This window comes from Cygnus olor, chromosome 9 (genome assembly GCF_009769625.2).
Source record: "Cygnus olor isolate bCygOlo1 chromosome 9, bCygOlo1.pri.v2, whole genome shotgun sequence".
Classification (NCBI taxonomy): domain Eukaryota; kingdom Metazoa; phylum Chordata; class Aves; order Anseriformes; family Anatidae; genus Cygnus; species Cygnus olor.
Window position 1 is genome coordinate 9,631,356 of NC_049177.1, and position 16,874 is coordinate 9,648,229.

The following is a 16,874-nucleotide window of genomic DNA, read 5'->3' on the forward strand; positions in this document are numbered from 1 at the left end:
TTTTGTGTTTGCCGTCGGGGGGCCCTTGCGGGGCGGGGGCGCCCCCTTTTGCCAGGGAGGCGGTGGCACGGGCCGTCGCATGGGTGGCGGTTGGTGGTGTGGCTGTTGGGAAGAGGGCTGTTGCCGGGGAGGAGGGTGCCTACGGCCATACCACCCTGGCAACGCCCGATCTCGTCTGATCTCGGAAGCTAAGCAGGGTCGGGCCCGGTTAGTACTTGGATGGGAGACCTCCTGGGAATACCGGGTGCTGTAGGCTTTTGTGTTTGCCGTCGGGGGGCCCTTGCGGGGCAGGGGGCGCCCCCTTTTGCCAGGGAGGCGGTGGCACGGGCCGTCGCATGGGTGGCGGTTGGTGGTGTGGCTGTTGGGAAGAGGGCTGTTGCCGGGGAGGAGGGTGCCTACGGCCATACCACCCTGGCAACGCCCGATCTCGTCTGATCTCGGAAGCTAAGCAGGGTCGGGCCCGGTTAGTACTTGGATGGGAGACCTCCTGGGAATACCGGGTGCTGTAGGCTTTGTGTTTGCCGTCGGGGGGCCCTTGCGGGGCCGGGGGCGCCCCCTTTTGCCAGGGAGGCGGTGGCACGGGCCGTCGCATGGGTGGCGGTTGGTGGTGTGGCTGTTGGGAAGAGGGCTGTTGCCGGGGAGGAGGGTGCCTACGGCCATACCACCCTGGCAACGCCCGATCTCGTCTGATCTCGGAAGCTAAGCAGGGTCGGGCCCGGTTAGTACTTGGATGGGAGACCTCCTGGGAATACCGGGTGCTGTAGGCTTTTGTGTTTGCCGTCGGGGGGCCTTTGCGGGGCCGGGGACGCCCCCTTTTGCCAGGGAGGCGGTGGCACGGGCCGTCGCATGGGTGGCGGTTGGTGGTGTGGCTGTTGGGAAGAGGGCTGTTGCCGGGGAGGAGGGTGCCTACGGCCATACCACCCTGGCAACGCCCGATCTCATCTGATCTCGGAAGCTAAGCAGGGTCGGGCCCGGTTAGTACTTGGATGGGAGACCTCCTGGGAATACCGGGTGCTGTAGGCTTTTGTGTTTGCCGTCGGGGGGCCCTTGCGGGGCCGGGGGCGCCCCCTTTTGCCAGGGAGGCGGTGGCACGGGCCGTCGCATGCGTGGCGGTTGGTGGTGTGGCTGTTGGGAAGAGGGCTGTTGCCGGGGAGGAGGTTGCCTACGGCCATACCACCCTGGCAACGCCCGATCTCGTCTGATCTCGGAAGCTAAGCAGGGTCGGGCCCGGTTAGTACTTGGATGGGAGACCTCCTGGGAATACCGGGTGCTGTAGGCTTTTGTGTTTGCCGTCGGGGGGGCCTTTGCGGGGCCGGGGGCGCCCCCTTTTGCCAGGGAGGCGGTGGCACGGGCCGTCGCATGGGTGGCGGTTGGTGGTGTGGCTGTTGGGAAGAGGGCTGTTGCCGGGGAGGAGGGTGCCTACGGCCATACCACCCTGGCAACGCCCGATCTCGTCTGATCTCGGAAGCTAAGCAGGGTCGGGCCCGGTTAGTACTTGGATGGGAGACCTCCTGGGAATACCGGGTGCTGTAGGCTTTTGTGTTTGCCGTCGGGGGGCCTTTGCGGGGCCGGGGGCGCCCCCTTTTGCCAGGGAGGCGGTGGCACGGGCCGTCGCATGGGTGGCGGTTGGTGGTGTGGCTGTTGGGAAGAGGGCTGTTGCCGGGGAGGAGGGTGCCTACGGCCATACCACCCTGGCAACGCCCGATCTCGTCTGATCTCGGAAGCTAAGCAGGGTCGGGCCCGGTTAGTACTTGGATGGGAGACCTCCTGGGAATACCGGGTGCTGTAGGCTTTTGTGTTTGCCGTCGGGGGGCCCTTGCGGGGCCGGGGGCGCCCCCTTTTGCCAGGGAGGCGGTGGCACGGGCCGTCGCATGGGTGGCGGTTGGTGGTGTGGCTGTTGGGAAGAGGGCTGTTGCCGGGGAGGAGGGTGCCTACGGCCATACCACCCTGGCAACGCCCGATCTCGTCTGATCTCGGAAGCTAAGCAGGGTCGGGCCGGTTAGTACTTGGATGGGAGACCTCCTGGGAATACCGGGTGCTGTAGGCTTTTGTGTTTGCCGTCGGGGGGCCTTTGCGGGGCCGGGGGCGCCCCCTTTTGCCAGGGAGGCGGTGGCACGGGCCGTCGCATGGGTGGCGGTTGGTGGTGTGGCTGTTGGGAAGAGGGCTGTTGCCGGGGAGGAGGGTGCCTACGGCCATACCACCCTGGCAACGCCCGATCTCGTCTGATCTCGGAAGCTAAGCAGGGTCGGGCCCGGTTAGTACTTGGATGGGAGACCTCCTGGGAATACCGGGTGCTGTAGGCTTTTGTGTTTGCCGTCGGGGGGCCCTTGCGGGGCCGGGGGCGCCCCCTTTTGCCAGGGAGGCGGTGGCACGGGCCGTCGCATGGGTGGCGGTTGGTGGTGTGGCTGTTGGGAAGAGGGCTGTTGCCGGGGAGGAGGGTGCCTATGGCCATACCACCCTGGCAACGCCCGATCTCGTCTGATCTCGGAAGCTAAGCAGGGTCGGGCCCGGTTAGTACTTGGATGGGAGACCTCCTGGGAATACCGGGTGCTGTAGGCTTTTGTGTTTGCCGTCGGGGGGCCCTTGCGGGGCCGGGGGCGCCCCCTTTTGCCAGGGAGGCGGTGGCACGGGCCGTCGCATGGGTGGCGGTTGGTGGTGTGGCTGTTGGGAAGAGGGCTGTTGCCGGGGAGGAGGGTGCCTACGGCCATACCACCCTGGCAACGCCCGATCTCGTCTGATCTCGGAAGCTAAGCAGGGTCGGGCCCGGTTAGTACTTGGATGGGAGACCTCCTGGGAATACCGGGTGCTGTAGGCTTTTGTGTTTGCCGTCGGGGGGCCCTTGCGGGGCCGGGGGCGCCCCCTTTTGCCAGGGAGGCGGTGGCACGGGCCGTCGCATGCGTGGCGGTTGGTGGTGTGGCTGTTGGGAAGAGGGCTGTTGCCGGGGAGGAGGGTGCCTACGGCCATACCACCCTGGCAACGCCCGATCTCGTCTGATCTCGGAAGCTAAGCAGGGTCGGGCCCGGTTAGTACTTGGATGGGAGACCTCCTGGGAATACCGGGTGCTGTAGGCTTTTGTGTTTGCCGTCGGGGGGCCCTTGCGGGGCCGGGGGCGCCCCCTTTTGCCAGGGAGGCGGTGGCACGGGCCGTCGCATGCGTGGCGGTTGGTGGTGTGGCTGTTGGGAAGAGGGCTGTTGCCGGGGAGGAGGGTGCCTACGGCCATACCACCCTGGCAACGCCCGATCTCGTCTGATCTCGGAAGCTAAGCAGGGTCGGGCCCGGTTAGTACTTGGATGGGAGACCTCCTGGGAATACCGGGTGCTGTAGGCTTTTGTGTTTGCCGTCGGGGGGCCCTTGCGGGGCCAGGGGCGCCCCCTTTTGCCAGGGAGGCGGTGGCACGGGCCGTCGCATGCGTGGCGGTTGGTGGTGTGGCTGTTGGGAAGAGGGCTGTTGCCGGGGAGGAGGGTGCCTACGGCCATACCACCCTGGCAACGCCCGATCTCGTCTGATCTCGGAAGCTAAGCAGGGTCGGGCCCGGTTAGTACTTGGATGGGAGACCTCCTGGGAATACCGGGTGCTGTAGGCTTTTGTGTTTGCCGTCGGGGGGGCCTTTGCGGGGCCGGGGGCGCCCCCTTTTGCCAGGGAGGCGGTGGCACGGGCCGTCGCATGGGTGGCGGTTGGTGGTGTGGCTGTTGGGAAGAGGGCTGTTGCCGGGGAGGAGGGTGCCTACGGCCATACCACCCTGGCAACGCCCGATCTCGTCTGATCTCGGAAGCTAAGCAGGGTCGGGCCCGGTTAGTACTTGGATGGGAGACCTCCTGGGAATACCGGGTGCTGTAGGCTTTTGTGTTTGCCGTCGGGGGGCCTTTGCGGGGCCGGGGGCGCCCCCTTTTGCCAGGGAGGCGGTGGCACGGGCCGTCGCATGGGTGGCGGTTGGTGGTGTGGCTGTTGGGAAGAGGGCTGTTGCCGGGGAGGAGGGTGCCTACGGCCATACCACCCTGGCAACGCCCGATCTCGTCTGATCTCGGAAGCTAAGCAGGGTCGGGCCGGTTAGTACTTGGATGGGAGACCTCCTGGGAATACCGGGTGCTGTAGGCTTTTGTGTTTGCCGTCGGGGGGCCCTTGCGGGGCCGGGGGCGCCCCCTTTTGCCAGGGAGGCGGTGGCACGGGCCGTCGCATGGGTGGCGGTTGGTGGTGTGGCTGTTGGGAAGAGGGCTGTTGCCGGGGAGGAGGGTGCCTACGGCCATACCACCCTGGCAACGCCCGATCTCGTCTGATCTCGGAAGCTAAGCAGGGTCGGGCCCGGTTAGTACTTGGATGGGAGACCTCCTGGGAATACCGGGTGCTGTAGGCTTTTGTGTTTGCCGTCGGGGGGCCTTTGCGGGGCCGGGGGCGCCCCCTTTTGCCAGGGAGGCGGTGGCACGGGCCGTCGCATGCGTGGCGGTTGGTGGTGTGGCTGTTGGGAAGAGGGCTGTTGCCGGGGAGGAGGGTGCCTACGGCCATACCACCCTGGCAACGCCCGATCTCGTCTGATCTCGGAAGCTAAGCAGGGTCAGGCCCGGTTAGTACTTGGATGGGAGACCTCCTGGGAATACCGGGTGCTGTAGGCTTTTGTGTTTGCCGTCGGGGGGCCCTTGCGGGGCCGGGGGCGCCCCCTTTTGCCAGGGAGGCGGTGGCACGGGCCGTCGCATGCGTGGCGGTTGGTGGTGTGGCTGTTGGGAAGAGGGCTGTTGCCGGGGAGGAGGGTGCCTACGGCCATACCACCCTGGCAACGCCCGATCTCGTCTGATCTCGGAAGCTAAGCAGGGTCGGGCCCGGTTAGTACTTGGATGGGAGACCTCCTGGGAATACCGGGTGCTGTAGGCTTTTGTGTTTGCCGTCGGGGGGCCCTTGCGGGGCCAGGGGCGCCCCCTTTTGCCAGGGAGGCGGTGGCACGGGCCGTCGCATGCGTGGCGGTTGGTGGTGTGGCTGTTGGGAAGAGGGCTGTTGCCGGGGAGGAGGGTGCCTACGGCCATACCACCCTGGCAACGCCCGATCTCGTCTGATCTCGGAAGCTAAGCAGGGTCGGGCCCGGTTAGTACTTGGATGGGAGACCTCCTGGGAATACCGGGTGCTGTAGGCTTTTGTGTTTGCCGTCGGGGGGCCCTTGCGGGGCCGGGGGCGCCCCCTTTTGCCAGGGAGGCGGTGGCACGGGCCGTCGCATGGGTGGCGGTTGGTGGTGTGGCTGTTGGGAAGAGGGCTGTTGCCGGGGAGGAGGGTGCCTACGGCCATACCACCCTGGCAACGCCCGATCTCGTCTGATCTCGGAAGCTAAGCAGGGTCGGGCCCGGTTAGTACTTGGATGGGAGACCTCCTGGGAATACCGGGTGCTGTAGGCTTTTGTGTTTGCCGTCGGGGGGCCTTTGCGGGGCCGGGGGCGCCCCCTTTTGCCAGGGAGGCGGTGGCACGGGCCGTCGCATGGGTGGCGGTTGGTGGTGTGGCTGTTGGGAAGAGGGCTGTTGCCGGGGAGGAGGGTGCCTACGGCCATACCACCCTGGCAATGCCCGATCTCGTCTGATCTCGGAAGCTAAGCAGGGTCGGGCCCGGTTAGTACTTGGATGGGAGACCTCCTGGGAATACCGGGTGCTGTAGGCTTTTGTGTTTGCCGTCGGGGGGCCCTTGCGGGGCCGGGGGCGCCCCCTTTTGCCAGGGAGGCGGTGGCACGGGCCGTCGCATGGGTGGCGGTTGGTGGTGTGGCTGTTGGGAAGAGGGCTGTTGCCGGGGAGGAGGGTGCCTACGGCCATACCACCCTGGCAACGCCCGATCTCGTCTGATCTCGGAAGCTAAGCAGGGTCGGGCCCGGTTAGTACTTGGATGGGAGACCTCCTGGGAATACCGGGTGCTGTAGGCTTTTGTGTTTGCCGTCGGGGGCCCTTGCGGGGCCGGGGGCGCCCCCTTTTGCCAGGGAGGCGGTGGCACGGGCCGTCGCATGGGTGGCGGTTGGTGGTGTGGCTGTTGGGAAGAGGGCTGTTGCCGGGGAGGAGGGTGCCTACGGCCATACCACCCTGGCAACGCCCGATCTCGTCTGATCTCGGAAGCTAAGCAGGGTCGGGCCCGGTTAGTACTTGGATGGGAGACCTCCTGGGAATACCGGGTGCTGTAGGCTTTTGTGTTTGCCGTCGGGGGGCCTTTGCGGGGCCGGGGGCGCCCCCTTTTGCCAGGGAGGCGGTGGCACGGGCCGTCGCATGGGTGGCGGTTGGTGGTGTGGCTGTTGGGAAGAGGGCTGTTGCCGGGGAGGAGGGTGCCTACGGCCATACCACCCTGGCAACGCCCGATCTCGTCTGATCTCGGAAGCTAAGCAGGGTCGGGCCCGGTTAGTACTTGGATGGGAGACCTCCTGGGAATACCGGGTGCTGTAGGCTTTTGTGTTTGCCGTCGGGGGGCCTTTGCGGGGCCGGGGGCGCCCCCTTTTGCCAGGGAGGCGGTGGCACGGGCCGTCGCATGGGTGGCGGTTGGTGGTGTGGCTGTTGGGAAGAGGGCTGTTGCCGGGGAGGAGGGTGCCTACGGCCATACCACCCTGGCAACGCCCGATCTCGTCTGATCTCGGAAGCTAAGCAGGGTCGGGCCCGGTTAGTACTTGGATGGGAGACCTCCTGGGAATACCGGGTGCTGTAGGCTTTTGTGTTTGCCGTCGGGGGGCCTTTGCGGGGCCGGGGGCGCCCCCTTTTGCCAGGGAGGCGGTGGCACGGGCCGTCGCATGCGTGGCGGTTGGTGGTGTGGCTGTTGGGAAGAGGGCTGTTGCCGGGGAGGAGGGTGCCTACGGCCATACCACCCTGGCAACGCCCGATCTCGTCTGATCTCGGAAGCTAAGCAGGGTCGGGCCCGGTTAGTACTTGGATGGGAGACCTCCTGGGAATACCGGGTGCTGTAGGCTTTTGTGTTTGCCGTCGGGGGGCCTTTGCGGGGCCGGGGGCGCCCCCTTTTGCCAGGGAGGCGGTGGCACGGGCCGTCGCATGGGTGGCGGTTGGTGGTGTGGCTGTTGGGAAGAGGGCTGTTGCCGGGGAGGAGGGTGCCTACGGCCATACCACCCTGGCAACGCCCGATCTCGTCTGATCTCGGAAGCTAAGCAGGGTCAGGCCCGGTTAGTACTTGGATGGGAGACCTCCTGGGAATACCGGGTGCTGTAGGCTTTTGTGTTTGCCGTCGGGGGGCCTTTGCGGGGCCGGGGGCGCCCCCTTTTGCCAGGGAGGCGGTGGCACGGGCCGTCGCATGGGTGGCGGTTGGTGGTGTGGCTGTTGGGAAGAGGGCTGTTGCCGGGGAGGAGGGTGCCTACGGCCATACCACCCTGGCAACGCCCGATCTCGTCTGATCTCGGAAGCTAAGCAGGGTCGGGCCCGGTTAGTACTTGGATGGGAGACCTCCTGGGAATACCGGGTGCTGTAGGCTTTTGTGTTTGCCGTCGGGGGGCCTTTGCGGGGCCGGGGGCGCCCCCTTTTGCCAGGGAGGCGGTGGCACGGGCCGTCGCATGGGTGGCGGTTGGTGGTGTGGCTGTTGGGAAGAGGGCTGTTGCCGGGGAGGAGGGTGCCTACGGCCATACCACCCTGGCAACGCCCGATCTCGTCTGATCTCGGAAGCTAAGCAGGGTCGGGCCCGGTTAGTACTTGGATGGGAGACCTCCTGGGAATACCGGGTGCTGTAGGCTTTTGTGTTTGCCGTCGGGGGGCCTTTGCGGGGCCGGGGGCGCCCCCTTTTGCCAGGGAGGCGGTGGCACGGGCCGTCGCATGGGTGGCGGTTGGTGGTGTGGCTGTTGGGAAGAGGGCTGTTGCCGGGGAGGAGGGTGCCTACGGCCATACCACCCTGGCAACGCCCGATCTCGTCTGATCTCGGAAGCTAAGCAGGGTCGGGCCCGGTTAGTACTTGGATGGGAGACCTCCTGGGAATACCGGGTGCTGTAGGCTTTTGTGTTTGCCGTCGGGGGGCCCTTGCGGGGCCGGGGGCGCCCCCTTTTGCCAGGGAGGCGGTGGCACGGGCCGTCGCATGGGTGGCGGTTGGTGGTGTGGCTGTTGGGAAGAGGGCTGTTGCCGGGGAGGAGGGTGCCTACGGCCATACCACCCTGGCAACGCCCGATCTCGTCTGATCTCGGAAGCTAAGCAGGGTCGGGCCCGGTTAGTACTTGGATGGGAGACCTCCTGGGAATACCGGGTGCTGTAGGCTTTTGTGTTTGCCGTCGGGGGGCCTTTGCGGGGCCGGGGGCGCCCCCTTTTGCCAGGGAGGCGGTGGCACGGGCCGTCGCATGGGTGGCGGTTGGTGGTGTGGCTGTTGGGAAGAGGGCTGTTGCCGGGGAGGAGGGTGCCTACGGCCATACCACCCTGGCAACGCCCGATCTCGTCTGATCTCGGAAGCTAAGCAGGGTCGGGCCCGGTTAGTACTTGGATGGGAGACCTCCTGGGAATACCGGGTGCTGTAGGCTTTTGTGTTTGCCGTCGGGGGGCCTTTGCGGGGCCGGGGGCGCCCCCTTTTGCCAGGGAGGCGGTGGCACGGGCCGTCGCATGGGTGGCGGTTGGTGGTGTGGCTGTTGGGAAGAGGGCTGTTGCCGGGGAGGAGGGTGCCTACGGCCATACCACCCTGGCAACGCCCGATCTCGTCTGATCTCGGAAGCTAAGCAGGGTCGGGCCCGGTTAGTACTTGGATGGGAGACCTCCTGGGAATACCGGGTGCTGTAGGCTTTTGTGTTTGCCGTCGGGGGGCCTTTGCGGGGCCGGGGGCGCCCCCTTTTGCCAGGGAGGCGGTGGCACGGGCCGTCGCATGGGTGGCGGTTGGTGGTGTGGCTGTTGGGAAGAGGGCTGTTGCCGGGGAGGAGGGTGCCTACGGCCATACCACCCTGGCAACGCCCGATCTCGTCTGATCTCGGAAGCTAAGCAGGGTCGGGCCCGGTTAGTACTTGGATGGGAGACCTCCTGGGAATACCGGGTGCTGTAGGCTTTTGTGTTTGCCGTCGGGGGGCCTTTGCGGGGCCGGGGGCGCCCCCTTTTGCCAGGGAGGCGGTGGCACGGGCCGTCGCATGGGTGGCGGTTGGTGGTGTGGCTGTTGGGAAGAGGGCTGTTGCCGGGGAGGAGGGTGCCTACGGCCATACCACCCTGGCAACGCCCGATCTCGTCTGATCTCGGAAGCTAAGCAGGGTCGGGCCCGGTTAGTACTTGGATGGGAGACCTCCTGGGAATACCGGGTGCTGTAGGCTTTTGTGTTTGCCGTCGGGGGGCCTTTGCGGGGCCGGGGGCGCCCCCTTTTGCCAGGGAGGCGGTGGCACGGGCCGTCGCATGGGTGGCGGTTGGTGGTGTGGCTGTTGGGAAGAGGGCTGTTGCCGGGGAGGAGGGTGCCTACGGCCATACCACCCTGGCAACGCCCGATCTCGTCTGATCTCGGAAGCTAAGCAGGGTCAGGCCCGGTTAGTACTTGGATGGGAGACCTCCTGGGAATACCGGGTGCTGTAGGCTTTTGTGTTTGCCGTCGGGGGGCCTTTGCGGGGCCGGGGGCGCCCCCTTTTGCCAGGGAGGCGGTGGCACGGGCCGTCGCATGGGTGGCGGTTGGTGGTGTGGCTGTTGGGAAGAGGGCTGTTGCCGGGGAGGAGGGTGCCTACGGCCATACCACCCTGGCAACGCCCGATCTCGTCTGATCTCGGGAGCTAAGCAGGGTCGGGCCCGGTTAGTACTTGGATGGGAGACCTCCTGGGAATACCGGGTGCTGTAGGCTTTTGTGTTTGCCGTCGGGGGGCCCTTGCGGGGCCGGGGGCGCCCCCTTTTGCCAGGGAGGCGGTGGCACGGGCCGTCGCATGGGTGGCGGTTGGTGGTGTGGCTGTTGGGAAGAGGGCTGTTGCCGGGGAGGAGGGTGCCTACGGCCATACCACCCTGGCAACGCCCGATCTCGTCTGATCTCGGAAGCTAAGCAGGGTCGGGCCCGGTTAGTACTTGGATGGGAGACCTCCTGGGAATACCGGGTGCTGTAGGCTTTTGTGTTTGCCGTCGGGGGGCCCTTGCGGGGCCGGGGGCGCCCCCTTTTGCCAGGGAGGCGGTGGCACGGGCCGTCGCATGGGTGGCGGTTGGTGGTGTGGCTGTTGGGAAGAGGGCTGTTGCCGGGGAGGAGGGTGCCTACGGCCATACCACCCTGGCAACGCCCGATCTCGTCTGATCTCGGAAGCTAAGCAGGGTCGGGCCCGGTTAGTACTTGGATGGGAGACCTCCTGGGAATACCGGGTGCTGTAGGCTTTTGTGTTTGCCGTCGGGGGGCCCTTGCGGGGCCGGGGGCGCCCCCTTTTGCCAGGGAGGCGGTGGCACGGGCCGTCGCATGCGTGGCGGTTGGTGGTGTGGCTGTTGGGAAGAGGGCTGTTGCCGGGGAGGAGGGTGCCTACGGCCATACCACCCTGGCAACGCCCGATCTCGTCTGATCTCGGAAGCTAAGCAGGGTCGGGCCTGGTTAGTACTTGGATGGGAGACCTCCTGGGAATACCGGGTGCTGTAGGCTTTTTTTTTTCCTTGTCTCTCATTGTATATTTTCACATTTGTTAAAATTTCATCTGTTTGCATAGTGGTGGAATTTGTGATCATGTTTTATCTCCTTTTTTGTTCCCTCTAGTTATCTTTATGTCATTAACCGATGTTGTCATGTTGTGGGTTTTTTTTAACCCACTTTTTTTAATCTCCTTTTATTATGGTGTGGTCATTGGTGTATGTCAGCATCTGTGCTCTTACCGGTGCACAGCTCCTCTTTAGCATTGGCCTGCAGCCTGTCAGCTCCCCGGTGCCAGCTGCATGCACTACACGAAGAGCCCATGGGTGTCTGCGAGGGGCCGTGCCATGCTCTGGAAAGCCCACTGCAGGATCCCGTCCCAGGCGCCCTGTGGGACAGCCCAGGGGAAGAGGTCGCTCTTGATTTTCACCTACTCCCAGCCTCTTGGGTTTATCCTGGCTCTCACTTGCGTGCCGCCCATAAGCTGAGGACCTGATGTGGGGTTACCCCAGGCATTCAGTTCCCTGTGGTTGGGCTCTGCCTGTTGGTGTCACCACCTATGAGTTACCTCGCCCAGGAGGGCGTCGAGCTCATCTCTGCTCAACACGGGGTCACTGCCGGAGGAGCCACACTCTGCCTGCGGAGGAGATGGGTCGTGTCTGGTGACATGCTGGGTTCAGTCCTTCAGTGCCTGCAGCCCAGCTGGTGGCTGCCCTGTAGTGCACTGTTCCCTTCCAGCCCAGCTTCAGCAACACCTCCTGCTACAGCTGCTTGTCCCTCAGTCAAAACCATCACTCCTCAGCTTCATCGCTCCCATCTCGTGTCCTCCTCCAAACGCCCTTGCCCAGTGCTGCCACACCCCGGGCTGTTTCCCCAGTGCTGCCTGTACTGACCTTTGCTGCCTGATGCACGTGGTCTCCAGCAACTGCGGTGCTCCCCACGCTGCCCATTTCTGGGGTGCCCCCACAGGAACTGCAAAGCAGCAGCCCCCTGCGACCGAAGGCAGTGTCACAAACCCTCTGGGCAGCAAGACCGGACCCAGGGGGTTTGGGCTGAGATGTGGGGGGCAGCGGGGGCCTCACCCAGGGTTCCCATTGAGTGCAGGGCAGTGTTGGGGTGTAGGGATCCTGGTGAAGCAGCGGCTGCAGACACTCCCATTGCCTCTGCCCATGTGTGCACCACGTTCTTCCTCCCCGGGGATCGCAGGGGGCTTCTCTGCAACCTCATCTGCCTCCCGCAGCTGGCCCGGCTTGACCGCACATGAGCCGCACTGCCACGTCCCGCTGCGCAGCCAGAGCGCGGCTGTGAGCGAGGGCAGGGACGCCCAAGGACACCAGAGCCACACGTCCCACGCTGGGGCTCACCTGGGGACGCGGGGCAGCGGGGGCACCAGACAGGCGAGGTGGAAAGCCCGGGGGCAGCCATCGCAGCAGATGAGCTCTCCGCCGTCACCGCATGCTGCGCACTCGTCCTCATTCTCCTGCCATGGGGGAGCGGGCAGGGGGTCGCTGCCACTGCCACCCTGGGTGGCACTAGGGGACGCTGTCACCCACTGCCTCCTCGATGCATCTTCCCTCGGTGCCTGCCCTGCAAACACCTAACACACCAGTGCCTTTTGGCACAGGGGTCACCTGTTCCCAGGCTGCCTGTACTCAGCCAGCACAGGCAGATACACCGGGAGTATCCCGACGGCCCCAATTTCACCAGGTGCCTTTTGGGGTGCTGACACGCCCAGGGCTCACCTGCTGGGGCATGGGGTCCTGGCTGTGCATGGTGGGCACCGGCAGACAGCCCTGGGGTGTCGCTCGCAGCCCCCCGCTCTGCGGGCAAAACGAGAGAGGAGTTTTGGGAACCACCAGCCACTGGGACAGCTGCAGGGAAGGGGGGATCCCTGCTGCTGGGAGGGCTCATATGGCTGTAAGGTGCCGGGGGGGTGGGGGCGGGGACCATACGCTTTGGGGTGCCCTGGGTCGGGCAACGGGTTTCAGGCTGCGGCTCCTGCTCCTGGCCCCGGGCTCCTCGTCAGCAGCTGGGTCGTAAAGCTCGTCCCTGGCTCTGCTGCCCGCCTTGGCGCTGCCTGGAAGAGAGGCAAGCACCGTCCCCACCACCCCCTGCCCCTCTTTGGGGGCCCTCCCAAGGGGGGGGGGCTTCTGAGGCTGGGGGGGCCACCCAGCACCTGCGCTTACTCACTCGGCTCCAGCCCATGTCTGATGAGGACATGCTTCCCCCCAGCAGCCCCGTGGGTGATGGGCACCTCGCTGGCTGCCACCGCAACCACCCTGTGCACCGAGGTGGCTGCAGCCTGGAGGCCTGCGGGCGGGGGGGGGCTCAGACGGCCTCATCTGAAGCCCCAGGGGGCATAAATGCAAACACTGCCCCACTGCTGCCCCTCGTCTCCCCTTGGCCCAACCCACCCCTCTGCCCAAGCCTGCTGGCTGCAGGTGCCCGGTGGCCTCTCGCAGACCATCGCCATCCAACTGGGACTGTTTTGGGGAGAAACCTGTGGCTGTGCTTGCCCCCAGGGAATGGAAAAGGAGTTTGGCACTCACTGCTGGTACGGGGTGAGTGTGTGGCGTCCACACTCTCTGGCTTCTTCACGGTCTTTGCCTTTGCCAGGGGCCCTGGGGGTGTTGGAGGACTGGTCACCCTGGGTGACACGCTGCAAGTGCCCCGCCACATTTCTTCCCTGCATCCACCCTGCACCAGGTCGCCATACCGGGGCTGGCAGCGTGCCGTGGCGAGGGCTGTGCCATGCGGGCCCCATCCTGCTCCTCAGGGGCTTTTCTCTTGCCTTGGGGTCTGTGTGGGACCGGTGCCATGGGGCTGGGGGACAGGCGCCGGCTGCGGCGCTGCCGCCCGAGGTCCACCTCTGCAGAGTGGGCAGGGACAGGCACAGCCAGCCTGGGGTGTCACCCCTGCCGCGGGAAGCCCCCGGGGGTGCCGTCTCCTCCAGCCTGGCCTCTTCCTACCTTTGGGGAAGGCGCTGTGGAGGGGCCGCAGCCGGGTGTAGCGCTCCAGGTTGTAGTCCTTGAAGAGGACTGCCCAGAAGTCGCGGACGGCGGTGACATCGCGGCCCAGGAGCCAGGTGAGCAGGGCGTGGAAGGCGCGGTGGGAGCCCTCTCGCTCCGTCTGGCTCAGCGTCTCCTGCCGATACCACCGCCACCCGTGGACACGCATCCGGGTGCCGCCAGCCAGCCCCAGTCCCTGCAACGTGGCCGGGGCTGCGTTCACCCACCCCGTGCCTCACCTTGAAGACGTGCTCGGGGACGACATCGTGGTCGGCAAGGCCATGCAGCAGCGGGAAGACGTCGTCCACCGCCATGGCGATCTCAGTGCGGTGCAGCTTCAGCAGGTGCCGCAGGTCCCTGTCACCCCCTGGCCCAGCCATGCTGAGGCGGCAGCGACACGGCTGGGATGAGCAGCGAGCCCCGATGCTCCCCTTTAATACGCCCCGACTGCCGAAAGTGGGAAACTCGTCAGGCTCCCACAGCGCCACTCATTTCTGTACAACGCGTAACCTGAGCTCACGCCTCCGGCCGTGCCAGTTCTCCCTGCAGCACTGCGCAGCCAGGCTTGCTCCCGCGCTGCCACCACTGCCGGCTCCAGGGATCGGGGTCAGGCGGCTCTCCACCTGGCCTGCTACCTGCTGCTGATGGCAATGGACACAATCTCACCGCGGAGACCACCCCAAGAGAGGGGAATTAGCCAGGGTGCTGGTGCAGGCAGCCCCCGCCTCCTTCATCCCTGTGGTCAGCCAGGCGTTGTTCCAAAATTTCTGGACTTTCCACAGCACCTGCTTCTCTCATCCAGAAACTTAGCCACATGTGGGAAGTAAAGCCCTGAAATCTAGGGAAAAGAGACACAGTTGCCATGGTCACACTACCTGCAAACCACCTTCTGCAGGCTCACAGCTGAAGCACAGCGGGTCAACAAACACCCAGGGAAGCACTGACACCTAAAAAAACTCTGCAAATGCATGTCTGGGTACAGTGACCAAGGAGCAGTGCTGCCACACAGCATGACACAATGATGGGCAGTGCCCTGAGCACACCCGGGGATTACCTGGCCGCACACACAGCTCTGTAATTGCCCATTATGGGAAATTGGGCAATAAAGTGATTTCTCTAGAAATGCACAGCTGTAAAAAAAACTGAGAGCCAAGGCGGAATTGGCACTTTGTGAGTGTCTTGCCTAAAAAAAACCCTGGGGTTGATATGCTCTAACATACCTGGTCGCTCCATACCAGGAGCCCAGGAAAGGGAAAGCTCCAAGGCTCCCCTCCCACCTCCCAAACATTTGGGATTTCCCCAGGATTAGTTTCCAGCCCCAGAGTCTCTCCGAAGACCTGTCCCCACTGCCAGAGTCAGCCCAGGCAACTCAGCCGCAGCACCGGGGCTGTGCATGGCCCTCCCTGCGCTGGGGCCATGCCTGACACAATTTGTGCAGCAAAACCCAACTCGGGCGGGACCAGGAATGGGACCAACAAGGGAGACAGCCCTGTTGTGCAGAGCAAGGTGATGTGGGCAGGGACATTCATCAAGTCCTGAAAGACTGGAGCATGTATCTGCTGGCTACAGAGCTATGCCAGGAGACAGTGGCTGCTGTCCAGAAACTCGGGAAGAATAACAAGACAACGCCCTCTGCAAGGGCAGGAAATGCCCTCATCCATTTCTGGTTAACGCACTAACGTGTTTACACAAAGGAACTCTCCCCGAAGTTCCTCTCAGGATCTGGAGTGATTTTTCCCTTGGAGGCACTGGGAGCAGTGGGATGGAGGCCAGGCAGACACCGCGCCAGGTCCTTGTGTCCTACGGCAGGGTTTTGGAGTCCCACTGGCCCCTTCCCAGCAGCATCCGCAGCCCCCAGCAGCTGGATGAACAGCCAGCTCTGCCGCACCAGGGACATGCCCGCAGCACGCAGGGGACACATCACGGCTATCAGGTGAAACAGGAGGTTCATCTCCCGGCCGGGAGCTGCCGCAGCCTGGCCCAGGCACTGAGCATCAACGCAGCCATGACACAGTTTCAGGGCCTGCTCCACCCTTCACCATGAAAACTGTTTTCCTCAATGTCCCACTCAACTTGCCAAGCCACTATCTGTCAGTCACCCTTTGTTAAGCGCTCCAGCACCACCAAGACAAGGCAGCTGTGCCCTCCCCGTGCCCACACACCCGCACACCCACGGCTACAAACAGCCGCTCCTCCGTGCGCGGGTGCTGCCCAACGCCGCCAAGAGCTGTGCGCCCACAGTGCTTTGCTTGCTGGGCTTGATTGGGCTTGTTTTAAATTCCAATTTTGTGACTGCTTCTCTGCTTGGAATCACAGATAGATTGTTTTTCATGTGCAGCTAGCTCAGCAGTGCAATAATTTGCATTTTGGGTTGTTTTTTTGTGTTCCTTCACCTTTCTGAGATGCTATGCAGGAGGCAGAGCAGGGGCTGCCAGGTGTCATATGAAGAGGCATGTGCTTGCTGGCAGATCAGAGGGGTATTTTTGTAATACCTTGCTTAGAGCAGACCTTGGCAGTGAAAAGGCTGAGAAAAGTCATCTCTTGCTTGCAGAGGGTGTAAAACCCTCCCTGGGGCTGGCACGAGCCCTGCCTGGCCCCCAGGACTGAAGGCTGGGGTGCAGAGACACCTGGCCACACTCAGGTTTCACGATGTCCTCTTGTTTGTATTGCTCCTCCTGCAGAAATCAAAGCAAAAGTTTCAAGGTAGGAGAGCGCAATTCGCACCATCCAGCTGCAATGGCTGGAAGTATTTTTCCACAAACGTCCAGTTAAATCAACACCTCAGTATCCACCAAAAGCCCTTGTAACCCCTGGGATGCACTTTGATTCCTTCTTCTCGTGAAAAGCTACTGAAGCAAAGGTGCTGTTAGCAGCATTTTTTCCTTCCCTACTTCCCCTCCACCCTGAGGTTCCGCAGGCCATTGCCCTGTGCGTCTCTTGGACGCCGCCTGCCCTGCACTCATCTCTTACAACCCCTTGAACACGGCCCCGAGTCACAGGGAGGAGCAGGCACAAGGGGGAACCCACCCACAGGGCAGGATCACGGGACCACTGCTGGAAAGGAGAGCGTCTCCGACACTGTGCCTGCAGCTCACGGCCAGTCAGAGTGAAATGCCACCACCAGGCACGTGAGTCTCAGCCCCCTCCCCATACCTTTGGCGGCTCCAGGCTCCAGCATTTGTTGTAAAAAGGCTCCCCGTGGGGCTCAGGTTCTCAGCTCCTCCTATCTCCAGAAGCTTTCTTACTGCCGCGCCGCACAGTCCAGATGAAAGCAGATCCACCTGCATGCTTCGCAGCTGCTCCTGCAAGAGCCTGGTAGGGAGAACTGTAGTAGAGAAGATTAATTTTAGCTTCAGTTTCCTCTGTCCTCCCCCTTTAGAAAGAAGA

At 64.0% G+C, this 16,874-nt stretch overlaps 1 protein-coding gene and 41 non-coding genes across 42 annotated transcripts; 41 read left to right on the top strand and 1 right to left on the bottom strand.

Annotated features, from left to right (window-relative positions):
- The first annotated feature begins 137 nt into the window (after positions 1 to 137).
- Positions 138 to 256, top strand: LOC121075179. The gene has a single exon (XR_005822783.1). It is a non-coding gene; the product is annotated as a 5S ribosomal RNA (ribosomal RNA).
- A 137-nt stretch (positions 257 to 393) lies between these two features.
- LOC121075190 lies at positions 394 to 512 on the top strand. The gene has a single exon (XR_005822794.1). It is a non-coding gene; the product is annotated as a 5S ribosomal RNA (ribosomal RNA).
- A 136-nt stretch (positions 513 to 648) lies between these two features.
- Positions 649 to 767, top strand: LOC121075202. The gene has a single exon (XR_005822805.1). It is a non-coding gene; the product is annotated as a 5S ribosomal RNA (ribosomal RNA).
- Positions 768 to 904: 137 nt separating this feature from the next.
- On the top strand, positions 905 to 1,023 carry LOC121075156. Its single transcript, XR_005822760.1, has one exon. It is a non-coding gene; the product is annotated as a 5S ribosomal RNA (ribosomal RNA).
- A 137-nt stretch (positions 1,024 to 1,160) lies between these two features.
- LOC121075158 lies at positions 1,161 to 1,279 on the top strand. The gene has a single exon (XR_005822762.1). It is a non-coding gene; the product is annotated as a 5S ribosomal RNA (ribosomal RNA).
- Positions 1,280 to 1,417: 138 nt separating this feature from the next.
- LOC121075159 lies at positions 1,418 to 1,536 on the top strand. The gene has a single exon (XR_005822763.1). It is a non-coding gene; the product is annotated as a 5S ribosomal RNA (ribosomal RNA).
- Positions 1,537 to 1,673: 137 nt separating this feature from the next.
- On the top strand, positions 1,674 to 1,792 carry LOC121075160. Its single transcript, XR_005822764.1, has one exon. It is a non-coding gene; the product is annotated as a 5S ribosomal RNA (ribosomal RNA).
- A 137-nt stretch (positions 1,793 to 1,929) lies between these two features.
- On the top strand, positions 1,930 to 2,047 carry LOC121075195. Its single transcript, XR_005822799.1, has one exon. It is a non-coding gene; the product is annotated as a 5S ribosomal RNA (ribosomal RNA).
- Positions 2,048 to 2,184: 137 nt separating this feature from the next.
- Positions 2,185 to 2,303, top strand: LOC121075161. Its single transcript, XR_005822765.1, has one exon. It is a non-coding gene; the product is annotated as a 5S ribosomal RNA (ribosomal RNA).
- A 137-nt stretch (positions 2,304 to 2,440) lies between these two features.
- LOC121075188 lies at positions 2,441 to 2,559 on the top strand. Its single transcript, XR_005822792.1, has one exon. It is a non-coding gene; the product is annotated as a 5S ribosomal RNA (ribosomal RNA).
- Positions 2,560 to 2,696: 137 nt separating this feature from the next.
- Positions 2,697 to 2,815, top strand: LOC121075162. Its single transcript, XR_005822766.1, has one exon. It is a non-coding gene; the product is annotated as a 5S ribosomal RNA (ribosomal RNA).
- Positions 2,816 to 2,952: 137 nt separating this feature from the next.
- On the top strand, positions 2,953 to 3,071 carry LOC121075163. The gene has a single exon (XR_005822767.1). It is a non-coding gene; the product is annotated as a 5S ribosomal RNA (ribosomal RNA).
- Positions 3,072 to 3,208: 137 nt separating this feature from the next.
- On the top strand, positions 3,209 to 3,327 carry LOC121075164. The gene has a single exon (XR_005822768.1). It is a non-coding gene; the product is annotated as a 5S ribosomal RNA (ribosomal RNA).
- A 137-nt stretch (positions 3,328 to 3,464) lies between these two features.
- On the top strand, positions 3,465 to 3,583 carry LOC121075165. Its single transcript, XR_005822769.1, has one exon. It is a non-coding gene; the product is annotated as a 5S ribosomal RNA (ribosomal RNA).
- Positions 3,584 to 3,721: 138 nt separating this feature from the next.
- On the top strand, positions 3,722 to 3,840 carry LOC121075166. Its single transcript, XR_005822770.1, has one exon. It is a non-coding gene; the product is annotated as a 5S ribosomal RNA (ribosomal RNA).
- A 137-nt stretch (positions 3,841 to 3,977) lies between these two features.
- On the top strand, positions 3,978 to 4,095 carry LOC121075197. Its single transcript, XR_005822800.1, has one exon. It is a non-coding gene; the product is annotated as a 5S ribosomal RNA (ribosomal RNA).
- A 137-nt stretch (positions 4,096 to 4,232) lies between these two features.
- Positions 4,233 to 4,351, top strand: LOC121075167. Its single transcript, XR_005822771.1, has one exon. It is a non-coding gene; the product is annotated as a 5S ribosomal RNA (ribosomal RNA).
- A 137-nt stretch (positions 4,352 to 4,488) lies between these two features.
- Positions 4,489 to 4,607, top strand: LOC121075192. Its single transcript, XR_005822796.1, has one exon. It is a non-coding gene; the product is annotated as a 5S ribosomal RNA (ribosomal RNA).
- A 137-nt stretch (positions 4,608 to 4,744) lies between these two features.
- On the top strand, positions 4,745 to 4,863 carry LOC121075169. The gene has a single exon (XR_005822773.1). It is a non-coding gene; the product is annotated as a 5S ribosomal RNA (ribosomal RNA).
- A 137-nt stretch (positions 4,864 to 5,000) lies between these two features.
- Positions 5,001 to 5,119, top strand: LOC121075170. The gene has a single exon (XR_005822774.1). It is a non-coding gene; the product is annotated as a 5S ribosomal RNA (ribosomal RNA).
- Positions 5,120 to 5,256: 137 nt separating this feature from the next.
- On the top strand, positions 5,257 to 5,375 carry LOC121075171. Its single transcript, XR_005822775.1, has one exon. It is a non-coding gene; the product is annotated as a 5S ribosomal RNA (ribosomal RNA).
- Positions 5,376 to 5,512: 137 nt separating this feature from the next.
- On the top strand, positions 5,513 to 5,631 carry LOC121075189. Its single transcript, XR_005822793.1, has one exon. It is a non-coding gene; the product is annotated as a 5S ribosomal RNA (ribosomal RNA).
- Positions 5,632 to 5,768: 137 nt separating this feature from the next.
- LOC121075172 lies at positions 5,769 to 5,887 on the top strand. Its single transcript, XR_005822776.1, has one exon. It is a non-coding gene; the product is annotated as a 5S ribosomal RNA (ribosomal RNA).
- Positions 5,888 to 6,023: 136 nt separating this feature from the next.
- LOC121075173 lies at positions 6,024 to 6,142 on the top strand. The gene has a single exon (XR_005822777.1). It is a non-coding gene; the product is annotated as a 5S ribosomal RNA (ribosomal RNA).
- Positions 6,143 to 6,279: 137 nt separating this feature from the next.
- Positions 6,280 to 6,398, top strand: LOC121075174. The gene has a single exon (XR_005822778.1). It is a non-coding gene; the product is annotated as a 5S ribosomal RNA (ribosomal RNA).
- A 137-nt stretch (positions 6,399 to 6,535) lies between these two features.
- LOC121075175 lies at positions 6,536 to 6,654 on the top strand. The gene has a single exon (XR_005822779.1). It is a non-coding gene; the product is annotated as a 5S ribosomal RNA (ribosomal RNA).
- Positions 6,655 to 6,791: 137 nt separating this feature from the next.
- Positions 6,792 to 6,910, top strand: LOC121075176. Its single transcript, XR_005822780.1, has one exon. It is a non-coding gene; the product is annotated as a 5S ribosomal RNA (ribosomal RNA).
- A 137-nt stretch (positions 6,911 to 7,047) lies between these two features.
- On the top strand, positions 7,048 to 7,166 carry LOC121075193. Its single transcript, XR_005822797.1, has one exon. It is a non-coding gene; the product is annotated as a 5S ribosomal RNA (ribosomal RNA).
- Positions 7,167 to 7,303: 137 nt separating this feature from the next.
- LOC121075177 lies at positions 7,304 to 7,422 on the top strand. Its single transcript, XR_005822781.1, has one exon. It is a non-coding gene; the product is annotated as a 5S ribosomal RNA (ribosomal RNA).
- Positions 7,423 to 7,559: 137 nt separating this feature from the next.
- LOC121075178 lies at positions 7,560 to 7,678 on the top strand. Its single transcript, XR_005822782.1, has one exon. It is a non-coding gene; the product is annotated as a 5S ribosomal RNA (ribosomal RNA).
- Positions 7,679 to 7,815: 137 nt separating this feature from the next.
- LOC121075180 lies at positions 7,816 to 7,934 on the top strand. Its single transcript, XR_005822784.1, has one exon. It is a non-coding gene; the product is annotated as a 5S ribosomal RNA (ribosomal RNA).
- A 137-nt stretch (positions 7,935 to 8,071) lies between these two features.
- On the top strand, positions 8,072 to 8,190 carry LOC121075181. Its single transcript, XR_005822785.1, has one exon. It is a non-coding gene; the product is annotated as a 5S ribosomal RNA (ribosomal RNA).
- A 137-nt stretch (positions 8,191 to 8,327) lies between these two features.
- LOC121075182 lies at positions 8,328 to 8,446 on the top strand. The gene has a single exon (XR_005822786.1). It is a non-coding gene; the product is annotated as a 5S ribosomal RNA (ribosomal RNA).
- Positions 8,447 to 8,583: 137 nt separating this feature from the next.
- Positions 8,584 to 8,702, top strand: LOC121075183. The gene has a single exon (XR_005822787.1). It is a non-coding gene; the product is annotated as a 5S ribosomal RNA (ribosomal RNA).
- A 137-nt stretch (positions 8,703 to 8,839) lies between these two features.
- LOC121075184 lies at positions 8,840 to 8,958 on the top strand. Its single transcript, XR_005822788.1, has one exon. It is a non-coding gene; the product is annotated as a 5S ribosomal RNA (ribosomal RNA).
- A 137-nt stretch (positions 8,959 to 9,095) lies between these two features.
- Positions 9,096 to 9,214, top strand: LOC121075185. The gene has a single exon (XR_005822789.1). It is a non-coding gene; the product is annotated as a 5S ribosomal RNA (ribosomal RNA).
- A 137-nt stretch (positions 9,215 to 9,351) lies between these two features.
- Positions 9,352 to 9,470, top strand: LOC121075194. The gene has a single exon (XR_005822798.1). It is a non-coding gene; the product is annotated as a 5S ribosomal RNA (ribosomal RNA).
- Positions 9,471 to 9,607: 137 nt separating this feature from the next.
- Positions 9,608 to 9,726, top strand: LOC121075191. Its single transcript, XR_005822795.1, has one exon. It is a non-coding gene; the product is annotated as a 5S ribosomal RNA (ribosomal RNA).
- Positions 9,727 to 9,863: 137 nt separating this feature from the next.
- LOC121075186 lies at positions 9,864 to 9,982 on the top strand. The gene has a single exon (XR_005822790.1). It is a non-coding gene; the product is annotated as a 5S ribosomal RNA (ribosomal RNA).
- Positions 9,983 to 10,119: 137 nt separating this feature from the next.
- Positions 10,120 to 10,238, top strand: LOC121075187. The gene has a single exon (XR_005822791.1). It is a non-coding gene; the product is annotated as a 5S ribosomal RNA (ribosomal RNA).
- Positions 10,239 to 10,375: 137 nt separating this feature from the next.
- Positions 10,376 to 10,494, top strand: LOC121075168. Its single transcript, XR_005822772.1, has one exon. It is a non-coding gene; the product is annotated as a 5S ribosomal RNA (ribosomal RNA).
- A 537-nt stretch (positions 10,495 to 11,031) lies between these two features.
- On the bottom strand, positions 11,032 to 16,812 carry LOC121074488 (autoimmune regulator-like). The gene is made up of 8 exons (XM_040566585.1): positions 13,727 to 16,812; positions 13,449 to 13,623; positions 13,183 to 13,348; positions 12,980 to 13,117; positions 12,222 to 12,297; positions 11,844 to 11,959; positions 11,562 to 11,762; positions 11,032 to 11,469 (listed from the first exon to the last, which is right to left on the bottom strand). Exons 1-8 carry the CDS (start codon positions 13,865 to 13,867, stop codon positions 11,271 to 11,273), a joined length of 1,212 nt encoding a protein of 403 aa, XP_040422519.1. The 5' UTR covers positions 13,868 to 16,812; the 3' UTR covers positions 11,032 to 11,270.
- Positions 16,813 to 16,874: the final 62 nt, after the last annotated feature.

Excerpts from the sequence above, each read along its gene's own strand:
- LOC121074488 (XM_040566585.1), bottom strand. The coding sequence starts at position 13,867 with ATGGCTGGGCCAGGGGGTGACAGGGACCTGCGGCACCTGCTGAAGCTG. Across the intron at positions 13,349-13,448 it reads CCACAGCGCCTTCCCCAAAG|AGGTGGACCTCGGGCGGCAG; the intron begins GTAGGAAGAGGC and ends CCCACTCTGCAG. Across the intron at positions 13,118-13,182 it reads AGCCCCGGTATGGCGACCTG|TCCTCCAACACCCCCAGGGC; the intron begins GTGCAGGGTGGA and ends CAGGGTGACCAG.